Genomic DNA, 17,104 nt, shown 5'->3' on the forward strand with positions numbered 1-17,104 from the left:
TACAGTGCTGTGGAGTGTGTTGTGTGTAAATGCGCAATGCTCCTCTCTTAAAGGGAGATGCATTCAATTCTGCTGCAGGAACAAAAACCACCTGCAGCCTAACCACTAAACATCTGAATTCTAACCAACCAAACATCTTGGATTCACCAGCTGAGTCACATTAGAGGCTAATGTTGACGAACAGACCAGGTTGGCCAAAGTCTGATTCATACTTTTGTGTCAAATTGATGGGTGTGGCCTACGCTGGAGGTCCACGTAGCTCCTGTACCTACGCAGAGGCCTACAAACGTAGCTAATGTGCACCTCCTCAGTGATTGGTCGGCTCGGCGGCATTGTATTTCCTGCATTTACAGCACTTCGACGCAGAAGTAGAAGTAAACCAGCCTTTACTCTAGCACCTAGCTTACTTTCCTGGGTTGATCCAGGACTAATGTATGAGGAAGAAGTTTGAGCTTGTCCAGTCTTCTCCTTGAAAGTTCTGTCACTTATCCAATATGTTGCACTTCACCTGCTTGTATTTGCTGTAAAACCTTTGACAGCAAAACACACAAGTCCTGAAAATGAGTCTGGTCCTGCTGGAGGTTTCTGCCTGTTAAAGGAAGTTTGTCCTCGCCACTGTAACTTGCTAAATGCTGCAAAGTGCTTGGCTCATGGTGGATTAAGATGAGATCAGACTGGGTCATGTGTGTCTAACATGAGTCTGGTCCTGTTGGAGGTTTCTGCCTGTTAAAGGAAGTTTATCCTTGCCACTGTAACTTGCTAAATGCTGCAAAGTGCTCGGCTCATGGTGGATTAAGATGAGATCAGACTGGGTCATGTGTGTCTAACATGAGTCTGGTCCTGTTGGAGGTTTCTGCCTGTTAAAGGAAGTTTATCCTTGCCACTGTAACTTGCTAAATGCTGCAAAGTGCTTGGCTCATGGTGGATTAAGATGAGATCAGACTGGGTCATGTGTGTCTAACATGAGTCTGGTCCTGCTGGAGGTTTCTGCCTGTTAAAGGAAGTTTGTCCTTGCCACTGTAACTTGCTAAATGTTGCAAAGTGCTCGGCTCATGGGGGATTAAGATGAGATCAGACTGGGTCATGTGTGTCTAACATGAGTCTGGTCCTGCTGGAGGTTTCTGCCTGTTAAAGGAAGTTTGTCCTTGCCGCTGTAACTTGCTAAATGTTGCAAAGTGCTCGGCTCATGGTGGATTAAGATGAGATCAGACTGGGTCATGTGTGTCTAGCATGAGTCTGGTCCTGCTGGAGGTTTCTGCATTTTAAAAGGAAGTTTGTCCTTGCCGCTGTAACATGCTAAATGCTGCAAAGTGCTCTGCTCATGGTGGATTAAGATGAGAGCAGACTGGGTCCTGTCTGTCTAACATGAGTCTGGTCCTGCTGGAGGTTTCTGCCTGTTAAAAGAAGTTTGTCCTCGCCACTGTAACTTGCTAAATGTTGCATAGTTTGAGACCGGAGGTTGCCGCTTGCAAAAAAACTGACAAACAATTACAACAAACAAGGTCTTTGTCGATTATAAGTCTGAGTCCTCCTCTGCATTTTCCAAGTCTTGTTGCAGCGAGTGCTCAAGACCAAGCCGAGCCACAAGTCCTTGAAATTATGATTCGAGTCAGACTTCCAGGACTGGTGTCTGGAGTCCTACAGCGCCGGCTTCGGCGGGGAGTCAATAACTGAAAATAAAAGGTAGAAGAGAGAGTAAAGTGGGTAGACCAGAGGCAGATTACATGATCACAAAATAACTCCTGGAACACTCTGAACACCACAGATAGATGGATTTAAGAGTAAGTGAGGCTGGAGTTTTTCCTCTAAGTGCACAGTTATCACAGTGTCAAACCTCTGAGGGAGAGAGAAAAAAAAAAAGCATAATAGCCCCATTCTTAACTTCATTTCATCGTATCTCCTGTGCATGTACATTATTCTCACGGTCGCCTTCTCACAGCGCCACAGATAGAGATCTATAACCACGATCGCAGGTCCAGGGGGGGGCGACCAAAGGGGGGGGAGAGAGAGTGCTTTGTGCGCCTGCACTGCCGTGATCCTGCATGGGTAAAGAAACAGGCATACACGCTGACCTCAGAGCTGTTGTTTAATCACCAGGGCATTTTAATGGCTTGTCAGAGTAATGAAATATGGTTGGAGGCTACCTGGTGCAAACATTACGATAAATCCCTCTCACACAAGCCTACGCAGGGCTTAATGGTTATAAATCATCACTTTGGGGAGAGAAAAATGACAGCTATTAAAATAATGAATGGGATGATTAATTTTTCACATTAAAGATTAAAAGCTATGAGAGGTATCATCAGATATTTGAGCCGCCGTAAACGTTTGAAAGTGAGAGCTTATTTTCCACACTTTACGACGCCCTCCGTTTCTTCACTGTCATCCAAGTTTCTGCCCCCTTTTTTTAAAAATTTTTCCCCCCTTCTTTTTCTATGCGCGTGTGTGTGTGTGCGTGTGTGTGTGTGTGCAAGCCGGCCGACCATCCGACACACACAGGCATTCCTTACACCTAATTTGTGCTCTTGTAAAAGTGCTCTGAGGAAAAAAAAGCCTTGAAGAACACTCATTGCTTGAGGCAGTACAGGACCCTCTCAGCCTCTCTGCAGGGGCTCCTCAAGGCTCTCACCGACATTATTTCACACCTCTAAAGCTGTCATACCTATAGCCTCTCACAAGAAGAATAAGAGGAGCTGGCCAGAGGTAGTTTGCTTTGTTTTTTCCTCCATGCTTGTCAGCTTCCCCCCCCACTCCTCCCCCTTTTGCTACATCCACCCCGATGTTACCAGAGCTGATTAGTCAACCTTCTACATGTCGAACGGAGACGATACATTATGAGACGCGCTCACTCAGCTGGGCATAAAACCCCGTGTATAGACAAACCATGACAAGCTTTCCTCTCTTCGTGGGATGGCTCCCAGGAGAAGGGTGCGTTATTGCACGTACAGTACGTTGCTTAATTCAGCTTCCCACATCCAGGGGACTCGCGCCGTTTTGTTCCCGACATACATCACCCAAATTGCAAGGCGAAAGATTAGAGAGGAGAAGCATAATTAGAACATTAATAACCATACATGTTAGGGAACATAAGTAATTGAGTTTTTTTTTTTTTTATGATGAATGGGAATGTAAACAAAAGGCAGGAGAGAGTGAGCGCTTCAATTAGATATTCCAAGCAGGGCTGTGTCTCAGCAGAGGAGCAGAGAGACGTTCAGTGTTAGGCTTCTCCCACCACCGTTGCCCAATTATTTTCTGTGTTCCCAGGCAATGATAGCGTTGCTTGTCCATCTGCAGCCTTCAAAGGGATATTCAAATCGTCTCATTGAAGCAACGGCTCCATTTGTTGGCAGAGAATAAATTGTTGGCTTGGAATTTTTTATTTTTTTATCCGCTCAGAGGAAAGCCAGGTATTTGTGCGGCTAAAGTTATTTACAAAGTGGTGGGAAATTTAAACGACTCCTCTGGCGGTTTCTGCATGGCTTTTTTTTTTTTTTTTTTTCTTTGATTCCTCTTCTTCTTCTTTTTTTTTTCTTTGTATATATATATATATATATGTGTGTGTGTGTTTTCTGCAGTTTTCATTTCACCTGCTGTCACCAGAGACTCCCCGTGACGGCCGCCCCCACGCCTCCTTCATGTTCCTCCAGCTTCCTTTCCCCCCCCCCCTCCTTTCTCTGCCGTCCGCTAATGATCCGGGGACACCAAATAAAGGGCCACTGAAACAAAATGGCCACCTTAGCTGCCCACTTATATCTCAACCCTCCCCACTCGAATCAATTCTGACATTTCATTCTGCCCTTATAGAAGGTAATGGTGCATTCAGAGGTTGTTACCGATAATGTTGAAACGGTATTGCTTGGTTTCATTGGATACTGTAACCTCTGCTGTAGGATCTCCTCTCTCCCTCTTCCTCTCAGAATGAGACGTTCATATTCACCGGCTCCAAACCTCTCTTTCTGCTCAAGTGGGAGCCGTGTTTTCTCATTTTCTGTTAACAACCAGTGTTTGTATTTTTCCTCCCACTCTTGTGTTCACACAACATGAAGTGAAAACACCCTTTTAAGTCAGCTAGTCAATATGCTGTTTCTAATATATTATTTACTGCCTATGGGCTGTATATCAGAGTGTGCTAAACAACTGTTTCGGTTTTGCAGTCATAATCATGTAGAGAGAAATCACAGAGCCAGATGTCTGGCCCTCGTTTTGCAGCATTTATGTTTTCCTCTGAGTTTATGTAAAATTCATCCTTCCCTGTTTTATTTATTCCCTCGTTTTCACAGACTCAACAATTAGTCAATTCCCAATCAACAAGAGAAAAGAAATTGCTTTTAATTACTTTTGATAAATGACAAATTGTGTTGGCATGGCTCCCTGCAAATGCTTAATCAGGTGCTGGGCGGGGTAGGGAGGCGGGTACCGGGGAGAAGGGATTTCTGCTGGGATGAAATCAATGCGCTTTCTCCGCGGTTCGCCGGCTGGGCTTCTGGGCAACAGCCAACCCGAGGCCTGCACCAGATACAGCAGTCAGCAGAAAAAAAAAAGCAGCCGCTGTATGAGCAGCAGCAGCAGCAGCAGCAGCAGCCACACACTGAGGCATAAACACGCTGCAAATATATGCACCGTATGTATGGCGATGCTGCAGACTGCACGCACTGTACGCTCTTAATGTTCACTCACCGGATTAGATGTTTTTCAGGACAGTGATGCAGATGCTCGTTCAGGCGCAATCACGCTCTCATTCAGTCACTCCCTCCGTAACCAAAATTAAGAATTCACTGGCAGATAATTGCCCTGCGTAAATGTAATAACACCTCTCGAAATGTTATGAAAATTAACTTAAACCATATGTTCAGCGTTCAAATCTAATAGCAAAAAAGCACCAGCATCATTTCTGTGTTCAAAACTTAATTTGGAGAGAGACTTGAGGGATACTTTTTGGGATTTAGATTACATTTCGGTGGCAGAAGACCTGCGAATGAATGGAAGGAATCATTTACTGCTTCTCTTTTAAAACAGACGACATGTTTTCATCAGTCAGGTTGGTTTTATGCTCTTTGCATGCACAGAGACCGAAACAAACAACCTGCACTCATCAGCTGAACCCTGCAGATCATGTCAGGTTAAGAAGCTGCACCAAAGTGTTGCAGTGAGGATCATTTTGATGAACTTTAATAATAATAGAGGGAATGATAGTCAGTTAAATGAGACTGTGTGTAAAGATGCAGACTTAAAAATAAAAAGGTGGATCTATGGAGGAAGCAGCATCAGCGCGTGTAGATCCAGGCAGTGGCCACAGAGGCTCTTTGAATTTTATTTTATTAGTGATAGATAAAAGGCTTTGATGGCTATTCTAAAGATTTAAGTTGTGAAGCACCATGAATACAGTCCAGTACTGATAGACTCCTATTGATACCTGAGTTTTAAACCCCATCAATTCTTGAATGAACATGAATGCATACATTTTATTTTTATTTTTTCCTTCAATTTTCTATCTCTTTGTCTATACACTGAACAATATTTACGCTCCACCCCTTGCTCCCAAGTCTTGTCCTGTTGTAGGTTATCACATGTCTATTTGTATTTGTATATTTGCTTGTTTTGACCTTGTCCAGTCAGAGTTGTGTTGCTAGTATTATCATTTGGTGTAATAAAACAAAAATAAAAAGGTTTTAATAAACAAAAGGTACCAACAAAACTTACTAAAAACATCTAAGAATAAATCCAAATAAAACATAGGAATCACACGAAAAGAAACAGAGTGAAAACACAGGGAAGACATCCAATGATCTAACAAGGGACAGGGGAAACAGACGAACTAAATACACAGAGTCATCAACACAGGTGTGGAACACAGGACACAGGTGAGACTAATGAGGGTAATCACAAAAGAAGGGAAAAACACAAGGACATGACTTAAAACTTAACTGGAGACACAAGGATTCAGAACTGCAAAATAAAACAGGAAACACAAGACTAGACTAAGAAACCACTAGAGACCTGGATCACTGAACAGGATAACTAATACAGAATAAACACAGGGAGGAACCAAGGCATGAAACACAAGGAACAAACTGAACTAACCAAACCATGACAGGTACTTAATCAGCTTTGTCCTTTTTGAGTATGCATCTCTCTCTCTTAATCTCCCTCTATCCCTCTCCAACACGGTCTCAGCAGATGTGTGTCTAACATGAGTCTGGTCCTGTTGGAGGTATCTGCCTCTCTCCAACCCCAACAAGGTCTCAGCAGATGTGTGTCTAACATGAATCTGGTCCTGTTGGAGTTTTCTGCCTCTCTCCAACCCCAACACGGTCTCAGCAGATGTGTGTCTAACGTGAGTCTGGTCCTGTTGGAGGTTTCTGCCTCTCTCCAATCCAAACATGGTCTCAGCAGATGTGTGTCTAACATGAATCTGGTCCTGTTGGAGTTTTCTGCCTCTCTCCAACCCCAACACGGTCTCAGCAGATGTGTGTCTAACGTGAGTCTGGTCCTGTTGGAGGTTTCTGCCTCTCTCCAATCCAAACATGGTCTCAGCAGATGTGTGTCTAACATGAGTCTGGTCCTGCTGGAGGTTTCTGCCTCTCTCCAACCCCAACACGGTCTCAGCAGATGTGTGTGTAACATAAGTCTGGTCCTGCTGGAGGTTTCTGCCTCTCTCCAACCCCAACACAGTCTCAGAAGATGTGTGTCTAACATGAGTCTGGTCCTGTTGGAGGTTTCTGCCTCTCTCCAACCCCAACACGATCTCAGCAGATGTGTGTCTAACATGAGTCTGGTCCTGCTGGAGGTTTCTGCCTCTCTCCAACCCCAACACGATCTCAGCAGATGTGTGTCTAACATGAGTCTGGTCCTGCTGGAGGTTTCTGCCTCTCTCCAACCCCAACACAGTCTCAGCAGATGTGTGTCTAACATGAGTCTGGTCCTGCTGGAGGTTTCTGCCTCTCTCCAACCCCAACACGATCTCAGTAGATGTGTGTCTAACATGAATCTGGTCCTGTTGGAGGTTTCTGCCTCTCTCCAACCCCAACACGGTCTCAGCAGATGTGTGTCTAACATGAGTCTGGTCCTGTTGGAGGTTTCTGCCTCTCTCCAACCCCAACACGGTCTCAGCAGATGTGTGTCTAACATGAATCTGGTCCTGTTGGAGGTTTCTGCCTCTCTCCAACCCCAACACGGTCTCAGCAGATGTGTGTCTAACATGAGTCTGGTCCTGTTGGAGGTTTCTGCCTCTGTCCAACCCCAACAAGGTCTCAGCAGATGTGTGTCTAACATGAGTCTGGTCCTGTTGGAGGTTTCTGCCTCTCTCCAACCCCAACACGGTCTCAGCAGATGTGTGTGTAACATGAGTCTGGTCCTGTTGGAGGTTTCTGCCTCTGTCCAACCCCAACAAGGTCTCAGCAGATGTGTGTCTAACATGAGTCTGGTCCTGTTGGAGGTTTCTGCCTCTCTCCAACCCCAACACGGTCTCAGGAGATGTGTGTCTAACATGAGTCTGGTCCTGCTGGAGGTTTCTGCCTCTCTCCAACCCCAACACGGTCTCAGCAGATGTGTGTCTAACATGAGTCTGGTCCTGTTGGAGGTTTCTGCCTCTCTCCAACCCCAACACGGTCTCAGCAGATGTGTGTGTAACATGAGTCTGGTCCTGTTGGTGGATTCTGCCTCTCTCCAATCCAAACATGGTCTCAGCAGATATGTGTCTAACATGAGTCTGGTCCTGCTGGAGGTTTATGCCTCTCTCCAACCCCAACACGATCTCAGGAGATGTGTGTCTAACATGAGTCTGGTCCTGCTGGAGGTTTCTGCCTCTCTCCAACCCCAACAAGGTCTCAGCAGATAAGTGTCTAACATGAGTCTGGTCCTGTTGGATGTTTCTGCCTCTCTCCAACCCCAACACGGTCTCAACAGATGTGTGTCTAACATGAGTCTGGTTCTGCTGGAGGTTTCTGCCTCTCTCCAACCCCAACACGGTCTCAGCAGATGTGTGTCTAACATGAGTCTGGTCCTGTTGGCGGATTCTGCCTCTCTCCAAACCCAACAAGGTCTCAGCAGATGTGTGTCTAACATGACTCTCGTCCTGCTGGAGGTTTCTGCCTCTCTCCAAACCCAACATGGTCTCAGCAGATGTGTGTCTAACATGAGTCTGGTCCTGTTGGAGGTTTCTGCCTCTGTCCAACCCCAACACGGTCTCAGCAGATGTGTGTCTAACATGAGTCTGGTCCTGTTGGAGGTTTCTGCCTCTGTCCAACCCCAACAAGGTCTCAGCAGATGTGTGTCTAACATGAGTCTGGTCCTGTTGGAGGTTTCTGCCTCTGTCCAACCCCAACAAGGTCTCCGCAGATGTGTGTCTAACATGAGTCTGGTCCTGTTGGAGGTTTCTGCCTCTCTCCAACCCCAACACGGTCTCAGCAGATGTGTGTGTAACATAAGTCTGGTCCTGTTGGAGGTTTCTGCCTCTCTCCAACCCCAACAAGGTCTCAGCAGATGTGTGTCTAACATGAATCTGGTCCTGTTGGAGTTTTCTGCCTCTCTCCAACCCCAACACGGTCTCAGCAGATGTGTGTCTAACATGAGTCTGGTCCTGTTGGCGGTTTCTGCCTCTCTCCAACCCCAACATGGTCTCAGCAGATGTGTGTGTAACATAAGTCTGGTCCTGCTGGGGGTTTCTGCCTCTCTCCAACCCCAACACGGTCTCAGCAGATGTGTGTCTAACATGAGTCTGGTCCTGTTGGCGGATTCTGCCTCTCTCCAACCCCAACATGGTCTCAGCAGATGTGTGTCTAACATGAGTCTGGTCCTGCTGGAGGTTTCTGCCTGTTAAAGGAAGTTTGTCCTTGCCACTGTAACTTACTAAGCTGCAAACTGCCTTGCTCATTGTGGATTAAGATAAGATCAGACTGGGTCCTGTCTGTCTAGCATGAGTCTGGTCCTGCTGGAGGTTTCTGCCTGTTAAAGGAAGTTTGTCCTTGCCACTGTAACTTGCTTAGTGCTGCAAAGTGCTCTCCTCATGGTGGATTAAGATGAGATCAGACTGAGTCCTGTCTGTAAAATGGGACTGGATCTTATCCTGTCTTGATGTTGGGTCTTTGTTAATAATAGAACATAGAGTATGGTCTAGACCTGGACTGTACAGGTTTTATTATGATGCTGTTGTCAGAGCCTTAGAGCAGGAAGTTTCTTTCCCCTTTGGAACAGGAGGAGCTTGGAGGCTCTGGAGACAGGACATGGTGTAAAAAGGATGCTGCAGTACTCACAGTGTAATGTGTACAAGTAGAGTCTGACACTAGGCTGACATGTTCTTACCCTACGTGTAAACAAATGTGTTCACTGCATCAGTGAATGAGTGCAAATGAATGTAAAGGGAGCAGAAAACAGTATGCAGCAGTACTCATCATATGATATAAATATCATCACCCTCACCTTCTCACTCATGCTTAATTTCCCTGAATATCCCCGGCTGTGTTCACGCATCCACTCACCCTGTGGAAAGTCCACCTGGAAACTTTCAGGAAACTTCAAATGTTGTGCATGTGCGTCTGAGTGTTTTCCCTTCTCCAGTTTTATATCTAACAGACTTCCTTTTCTTCCCTCTCTGCAGGATTCATCAGCACCTGTGGCAGCAGCAGCAAGTCAAGTGACCCAGCTTCAGCCCGACCGGCTTTACCTGTACATGGAGACCCCCAGCTGGGCAGGTAAGCCTCTCAACAGACTTCTATTGCTGCTTCTCATGTTCTGTATAGCCGCTGTTTGTCTGCACACACCAACATCAACAACCAGCGCTACTTGAGGGTCAGTTTCTTTGGACTGAGCGTTGATATTGATGGAGGACTTTTGGTCGTTCGGGTTAAAAAATGCAGAAACGCAGCAGTGGAATCAGAATGTTGAATTTTATATACGATCCCTTAAAGATCTGTTTCAGAATCAATTCAGCCCACTAAGAATGTTTTATTTCTTCATGCTCACGCCTCTTGAAAATCCCAAACCTCATTTACAACATTAAAAAAAAGATGTATGTATGAGAGGAATCTTAATCTACGACTGCTTGGCTTGCTTTTTCTGTGATTTTACTCACAAGCCTTTTTTTTTGTGTGAATAATAATCCATCCAAATGTTTGCAGAGACCAAGTGGCAACCTGGAAAGTTTAGTGTTTGTGAACCCAGATGTTGGCTATGACTTCACTTCCTGTATGCATGTAATGTCTTACAATTGTGGAAGAAACACAGATGTTAGAAGTTGAATATCGTGTCATGCTATCCTTTGCTCCCGATAACAACACGTCTGCTGGAGGTCTGCGTAGTTTAAACTAGGGGGGTGCGATATGCAGTCTTAGATCGTGAAGGATTAGAATGTGACGACGATCTGTCAAAGCACAGAGATCATAGAACCGTCTGTAGTGCATATTCTATCCCTCGTTGTGCCGTGTCTGTGCCTTCAGTCTGTGTGACCATGCACAAGTTTTTTTCTCTCTGCTGAATCACACCATTTGTTAGTCTGCTTCATGTTAGCACTACACACACACACGGATGAACCAATCAGAGCGAGCTGTAGGCAGTGTCTTGGTTTGTTGAGAGAAAGCATGGCTGCTGATGAAAGCCAAAGTGAGGAGTTGGTCCCTTTAAGAAACTCTACCTTGGTAATATGGAACTGGTTTGGATTTTCCCAAAGCGACACAACGCAAACAACGAGAAGGTCCGCACCTCAGATGGAAACACAACTAACCTTATTTAACCACCTGAAGAGACAGCGCCCAAAACAGTAGGAAGTCAAAAGGCAGGGAGACCGGTGTTGTTCCTTCATCCATCCACACAAACAACTTTGACACAGGCATTTTATAAGGGCTCTCCATATGAAGAAAACAAGTGAGCACTGGAAAGATGTAACTGAAGCAGTAAGGTTTTATCTTAAAGGACATGATCCCCCAGCAAGTGTGCTCCTTACTTTAAAGGTGACATATTGTGCTCTTTTTCATCAAAATATATTGGTCTAAGAGGTCCCCAAAATATGCCTTTTAAAGTTTATGCTAAAAAAAAATACTTTGAAATCAGATTTTGGTCTGCCTTTAAACCCCTCTTTGTCAGCCCTGCTCAGAACAGGCTGTTTTCTGTGTCTGTGCCTTTAAATGAGACTGAGCTCTCTGACCACGCCCCCTCAGGAAGTGGATGTGCCCTCGGCTCTCCGGCACGTTGATCTAATGTTTACATGTTGACTGCTCACAGACTCGCGTATGGAGCCAAAATGATGACTTTGATGTTTGGTATTGAAAATAAAATTTGGCATTGAAAACACTCTGAAACTGAAAAAAAACAAAAAACATTGACATTGAAACACTTATATTGAAAAAAAATGTAACGGCATCAAAACAGGTATTGGCATTGAAAACGTTTCATTGAAGTTAAAATCACAAACATCAAATTTTACATAATTTAATGTATAGCAAATTTTGCATTCTAATATTTTTTTCAATGACAACCATACTATTTTTCTTCTATGTCACTTTTTTCAAAGACAGATTTTTTTTTCGATGACGTTTTTTTTTTTTTTTCGAATGCAGTTTTTTTTCAATGATTGGATTTTCAGTTCCAACTTTTTGCCTGCCTGCAGCAGGACCTTTCTGAACCATTGGTCACAGATTTAGTGTTTCTTGTTGTTTTATTTGTCAGTATGTCGACGTGTGTCTTGGTACACAGCTACGAAGTTGTAGCTATGCGGCTATGCTAACTAGCGCTAGCATTTATCCATGATAAATAAAAATCATCCACTAGATCTTCAAATCTGCAGACGTGGGGAGTAAAGCCAACCTTTGTGTTTATTAAGACAGCCTACAACTAGCATGCCTCCCTCCTAAGCTCCTTGTTAGCACACACGTGTGCAGGGAATGAAAAACGGCGCCTCTCCGTCAGGATCAGATTCTGGATCAGATTCAGAGGGTTGAAGTAACGCGGGTCTGTGAGCAGCCGTGTATATTCAGCCAACATGTAAAAATTAGATCAACGTGCTGGACAACCGAGGCCACATCCACTTCCTGAGGGGGCGTGGTCAGAGAGAAAACAGACCATTCTGAGCAGGGCTGAAGAAGAGGGTTTTTCAGGCATGCCAAAATCTGACTCAAAGTGGTTTTTTTGAGCATAAACTTTAAAGACATGTTTTGGGGACCTCTTAGACCAATATATTTTGATGAAAAAGAGCGTAATATGTCACCTTTAAGACTATGACTAAAAGAACTTGAAGTTATGCAAGGCAATATTTTTTGTTTGATGTTAATTGTACTTGGCACAAGCTTTCTTAATTGCTTAACTAAATTAAACAAGTGTTGGAACAGTATATACTGACTTAAATTATCTTTTATCCTTTTATCCGTTTAAGGCTATGATTTGAAATAGGTACATTGGTTTGTTTTAAAGTTTAAACCTCAGTAAAAGTTGAGTATTTCAACAAGCCATGGTGCAACCTATCTGCAAAGAGCTGTGTAGCTTCTGCAGCTACTTTCTGTAGATGTTCTGTGATTGATCTTCCTTCCCAATGCATGCTTCATTCGAAAGTGAGACTCAAATTTTCAGCTAGGCCCCCGTTCTCAACCCGGGCCTCACTCGAGGTGCTCCAGAGTTTGAGGGAAAACGGCTTCACGCCCTCTCGCTGTGGACGCACAGTTACTGTAATATAGCCTGTATGTATGCACGCCTTACTCTCCCCTATCCGGCCATATTGTGCTAATGTGTGCTGGTTAAGTAGCGGAAGACTAGAGAAAGACTCTTATCCATATGCCTGAGAGCCCAGGAGCCGGCGTGATCTCTCCCCAGATGGAGTCCTCTGCCTCCCCTCCCATCCTCAGCGGAGCCATATAGCAGGTGGCAGTGAGGATCAATGGGCCTCCGCCATTACCTCCTCTCCACTTCACATCTCCAGCCTCATCTCCAGGGGGGGCCCGCGGGGCACGCTGCGCATATCGCTGCAGCACACCGGGAGAAATAGGGACGTTTTCCATTAGTCTAATTGCTCGGTTATAGTTCTATATTATTGCCGTGATCACCACTGCGGCTTGGTAATGATGGACCTCCCGTGCCCCCACGTATAGCTGGTGGGTGTTATGTCTCCCCCGTCACCGCCCATTGAAACTCTGCTTGCAGTGGGTGTAGGAGGAGAGAGAACAAACTTAATGTGGAGAAGAAAAACAGGAGGATAAACAACCCCCCCCCACCCCAAAAAAAGAAACAAAAAGGGAGAGGAAAAAAGAAGGGAAGGGGGGTTCTCTTCAAATGTTTTGATGTAAGAGTTTAATCAAATAGCCTCAGCTATTTACATTCTCAACAGGTGCAGCATTTGGCTGATTTATGGAACAAACACTGGAGTTCTCCAGCTTGTTCATTTGCTGCCGTGAAAAAAAAAACTGGCAATATGGGGCTAATTTGCAATAATTTGCTGCTGCTGTGGCCACTGGTTAAGACTGTTTATATAATCATGATATAATAAGAAAAATGAAAATGAGTTTTTCACGCAGTTCAGGCCCTGTCAAACACAGCTCACGGACTCGCTAAATGATAATTACATTCCTCAAGCACTGCATTACATTTTTTTTACCCTCTCACACGGACTTTTGTTCGCGCTAAATGGAGGGAGTGTTATTTTCATTCACCCGGTATTATTCCCCCACATCTGAGCTCTCCCCTGCATACAGTAGAAGCCCCCCTCCACCCCCACACCTCCTCCTCTTCGTCAGCGATTACACGAGGAGCCTTCCATCAGTCAGCTAGACGAGGTGAGGATTATAATGAATTAATTTGCCCTCAAAGACTCTGCCTTTCTTCTTCTGTTTATAATATCCCATTAGCATAACACAGTCTCTTATGATCGAGACATTGGCAAAGCTTCAGTTTAAGCTGCAGCCGGCTAATCGCTGCTGAATATTTCACAGCTGACCTGTAGCTCTCCCTACAGGTCAGTTCATAAAAGCTGCTTCCTGTTTTTTTTTTTTTTTTCTTTTGGATTTCCTCGCTGGTATACGCTCTGAAATGCGGACGATTATCTCGCCTTGTATTCCTTGGAAGGAGAAAATCCTTGGCCGTGATTCCTCCTCCCCCCCCCCCCTCTTTTCTTTACAGGTGTGAGTATTGATCTTTTGCCTTTGCTGCGGGGGCTTGTGTTCACTTAAAAGGCCCACTGATGTAGCAAAGCTTATTAAACAAATAGGCCAGAGAACAAGGCCACAATCCCTTTGAATCATGGAGGAGGTTGCCCGTCTTAAAGCTGCCGCCGTATCAAATATGAAACGCTCTGCTAACAAGGTGCATAATCTATTTTAATCAGATCATATTTTATGAAACAAGGAGAGGGTTGAACTTAAGTAAGAGAGAAAGATGAAGATTCTAACGGAGGGGGCGGCGGATTGTATTTTGAAATTGAATGTGACGGCCGGGGGACCATGACTTGATTTTACATGCATGGCTTTATAATGAAGCCACGCCAAATGGTCAGTTATGGTTAACTTAAGTGGGGGGGGGAAGCTGGAGCCTTTGCTGTGATGGGAGGCTAATTCAGGGCCTCGACAGGGCTGCAAGAGCGGATCTGGAATATGTATAAGGATGTACGTTTACAGGCTCCGGGGGCTGAAGTAAAGGTCTGTGTTTGTCTGCAAATTGCCAGGTTGCCTGAGGATATAACAGGGTCAACAGCAGCGCGGCGTACTTCCCTGAGTGTACACAGCTGCGTCGCAGACATAAATATGATCCAGAAACACATTCAGTCAGACGATAGACTCGCTAACTCGCTCGAAGTGACTCGCAGGAGTGACTTCATGTTGTCATCGCAATTCAGGCCATGATCCTTCTTATATATCTTTACACTGGCTGGGCACAGAGCCGAGTGTTTTCAATCACCTTTTCTTTTTTTCTTTTTTTCCTCCTCTTGCGCCATAAATTGTTTCGGATCCAGTGACACTAGACTTGGTCATGAATATATGAATATATATACACTCCCAGGACCTGAGGAAGCTCCACTAGTCACCCAAGGTAATGGATAGAGAGGTATTATATACTGCTCAGGGAGGTGCTTCTTGGATTTTTAATAATCATAAGAAAACATTTAACATCAAATCCCTGCCCACAACACTAAAAAAAAGACATTAAGATTGAGTTTTATTTTGAAGTTGACAGCCTCGTACACTTCCTCCTCTTCCTCCCTCCTGCTGTTACGGTTAATAGCAGAGATAGAGATTAAAAATACTTCTCAGTGTGAGGAAATCTTTTTTTTCCAGGGGCTCAGTGAGAAAAAAACAGAGAGATATTTAATAAAGAATTCAGCTCCTCTAAAACACACACTCTGTTTTACACATTTTAAAAGGAGCAAAAAGTTTGGAGATTCAGTCTGGAGGCACAAAATAGCCAATAATGGCTGCAATGTCCCCTTTAAGTACTTGCTTTTTTCTACTGACAGGCTCAAATGGTTAATCTAAGTGTCTGAAGAGAGGACTCAGAGAGAGAGATAGTCCTTAAAGTGGAGGTAAGGTCCGTTTTTTAATGGGAAATGGAGCTTACATCACAGGGACCAGACACAACTGGGTCTGTGTGCACAACTAAATATCATTTGTTCAAATACAAACATTGAAGAGTCATACAGATTTGATATGTATGTGTTCAACTTTTAACTTCAGGAAGTAACAACAAGAGAAAGGAAAAACTCTTCTTCTCTTGATTCTTGCAGATCTCAAAACAAAGATGTTGAATCAATGAGTTCACTGTATGTTTGGTTTGCTTGCAATTTCAAACAGCCTGACTCACTCTTCTGCATCTGTCCTGTGAAATAAATGTGAGCATTTTTTTTCCCATGATTAAATGATGAATAAGAGAAAACCGGTCTCAGTTACATACACGAGAAAGCTACTGGCAGTTCTTTGAAATTTTGAATCCATCCATTATCTTGACCGCTTAGCGCGTTAGGGGTCACGGGGGGCTGGAATGGAGTACCTATCCCAGCTGGCTTCGGGCGGAAGGCAGGGTACACCCTGGACAGGTCGCCAACCTACCACAGGGCTAACACAGAGAGACAGACAACCATTCATGCACACACTCACACGTACGGGGCAATTTAGAGTGATCAATCAACCTGAGCATGTTTTTGGATTGTGGGAGGAAGCCGGAGTACCCGGAGAGAACCCACGCATGCACGGGGAGAACATGCAAACTCCACACAGAAAGGCACCCGCCCGGCCGGGGATTCGAACCAGGAACCTTCTAGCTGTGAGGCAACAGCGCTACCCACTGCACCACCGTGCAGCCTGAATTTTTGAATCACAGCCCAAAAAGTTCATCCTAACTTTGGATCTGCCTCTGACAAAACAAATAGCCAATCGCATCTAAGGATTGCCAGGGATGGTCAACCAGCATTCAAGGGGGAACCTTGCCATCCTTTGACAAGCTTCTGAATACACCCCTGTAGACCAGTGGTTCCCAAAGTGCGGGTCAGGACCCCCTGGGGGGTCGAGAGACACTTATTTGGGATCACAAGGAGTCTTCCAGCATTTTTTTTCTTCTTTAAATGATCTAAAGTTGCTTATTTTACCCATTATTCTAAAAAAAATAGTTAAATTTCAAATAGAATCTTGCAAAATTATAAATGTTTCATTAGTTTTCTGTCTTTCTTTAATGCCTGATGACTCCTAAGGTTAGAGTTAGTTAAAAATGAATTAATTGTGCATGCAGGTGCTTAATTTTCTGCAGAACGGCTAAATGAAGATTGAAACGACGTTTAATCACTTTGAGGGAGGGCGGGGGTCGTGAGTCTTTGGTACCTATCTTATGAGGGTCGTAGGCTGAAAAGTTTGGGAACCCCTGCTGTAGACAAGCAACCTGTGTGTTCTGCAGAGTAACAATAAGAGAACTTTGGAGTTGCTTTGTGGATTTGAGTTGGCTGGAAATGCTGCGGTACCACCACTTGTTTCTTTTATTTCATTGTAGCACCAAAAACACATTACCCATGGTGCACTACATGACCCTCGCCTAAATTAGCAAGCGTTACTTGGCCCTCCCTTGATTGTTTTTGCAACATCAAACTGATATGCACTTGCAAGTCTCTTCAGTGTTGGATAAAAGAGTAAGATCTGAGTAAAAAGAACAT

General features: G+C 44.5%; 1 protein-coding gene across 1 annotated transcript in view; it reads left to right on the forward strand.

Moving 5' to 3' along the window:
* Window positions 1-5,939: 5,939 nt before the first annotated feature.
* Window positions 5,940-17,104, forward strand: part of LOC117832468 (RNA binding protein fox-1 homolog 3-like) — a 366,580-nt gene continuing 355,415 nt past the window's right edge. The window contains exons 1-2 of the mRNA XM_034711616.1: window positions 5,940-6,094; window positions 9,596-9,689. Of these exons, the coding sequence (XP_034567507.1) occupies window positions 9,668-9,689 (22 nt within the window). The 5' untranslated portion in view covers window positions 5,940-6,094; window positions 9,596-9,667. The remainder of the gene's footprint in view (window positions 6,095-9,595; window positions 9,690-17,104) is intronic.

The sequence above is a fragment of the Notolabrus celidotus genome, chromosome 20, assembly GCF_009762535.1.
Source record: "Notolabrus celidotus isolate fNotCel1 chromosome 20, fNotCel1.pri, whole genome shotgun sequence".
Lineage (NCBI taxonomy): Eukaryota > Metazoa > Chordata > Actinopteri > Labriformes > Labridae > Notolabrus > Notolabrus celidotus.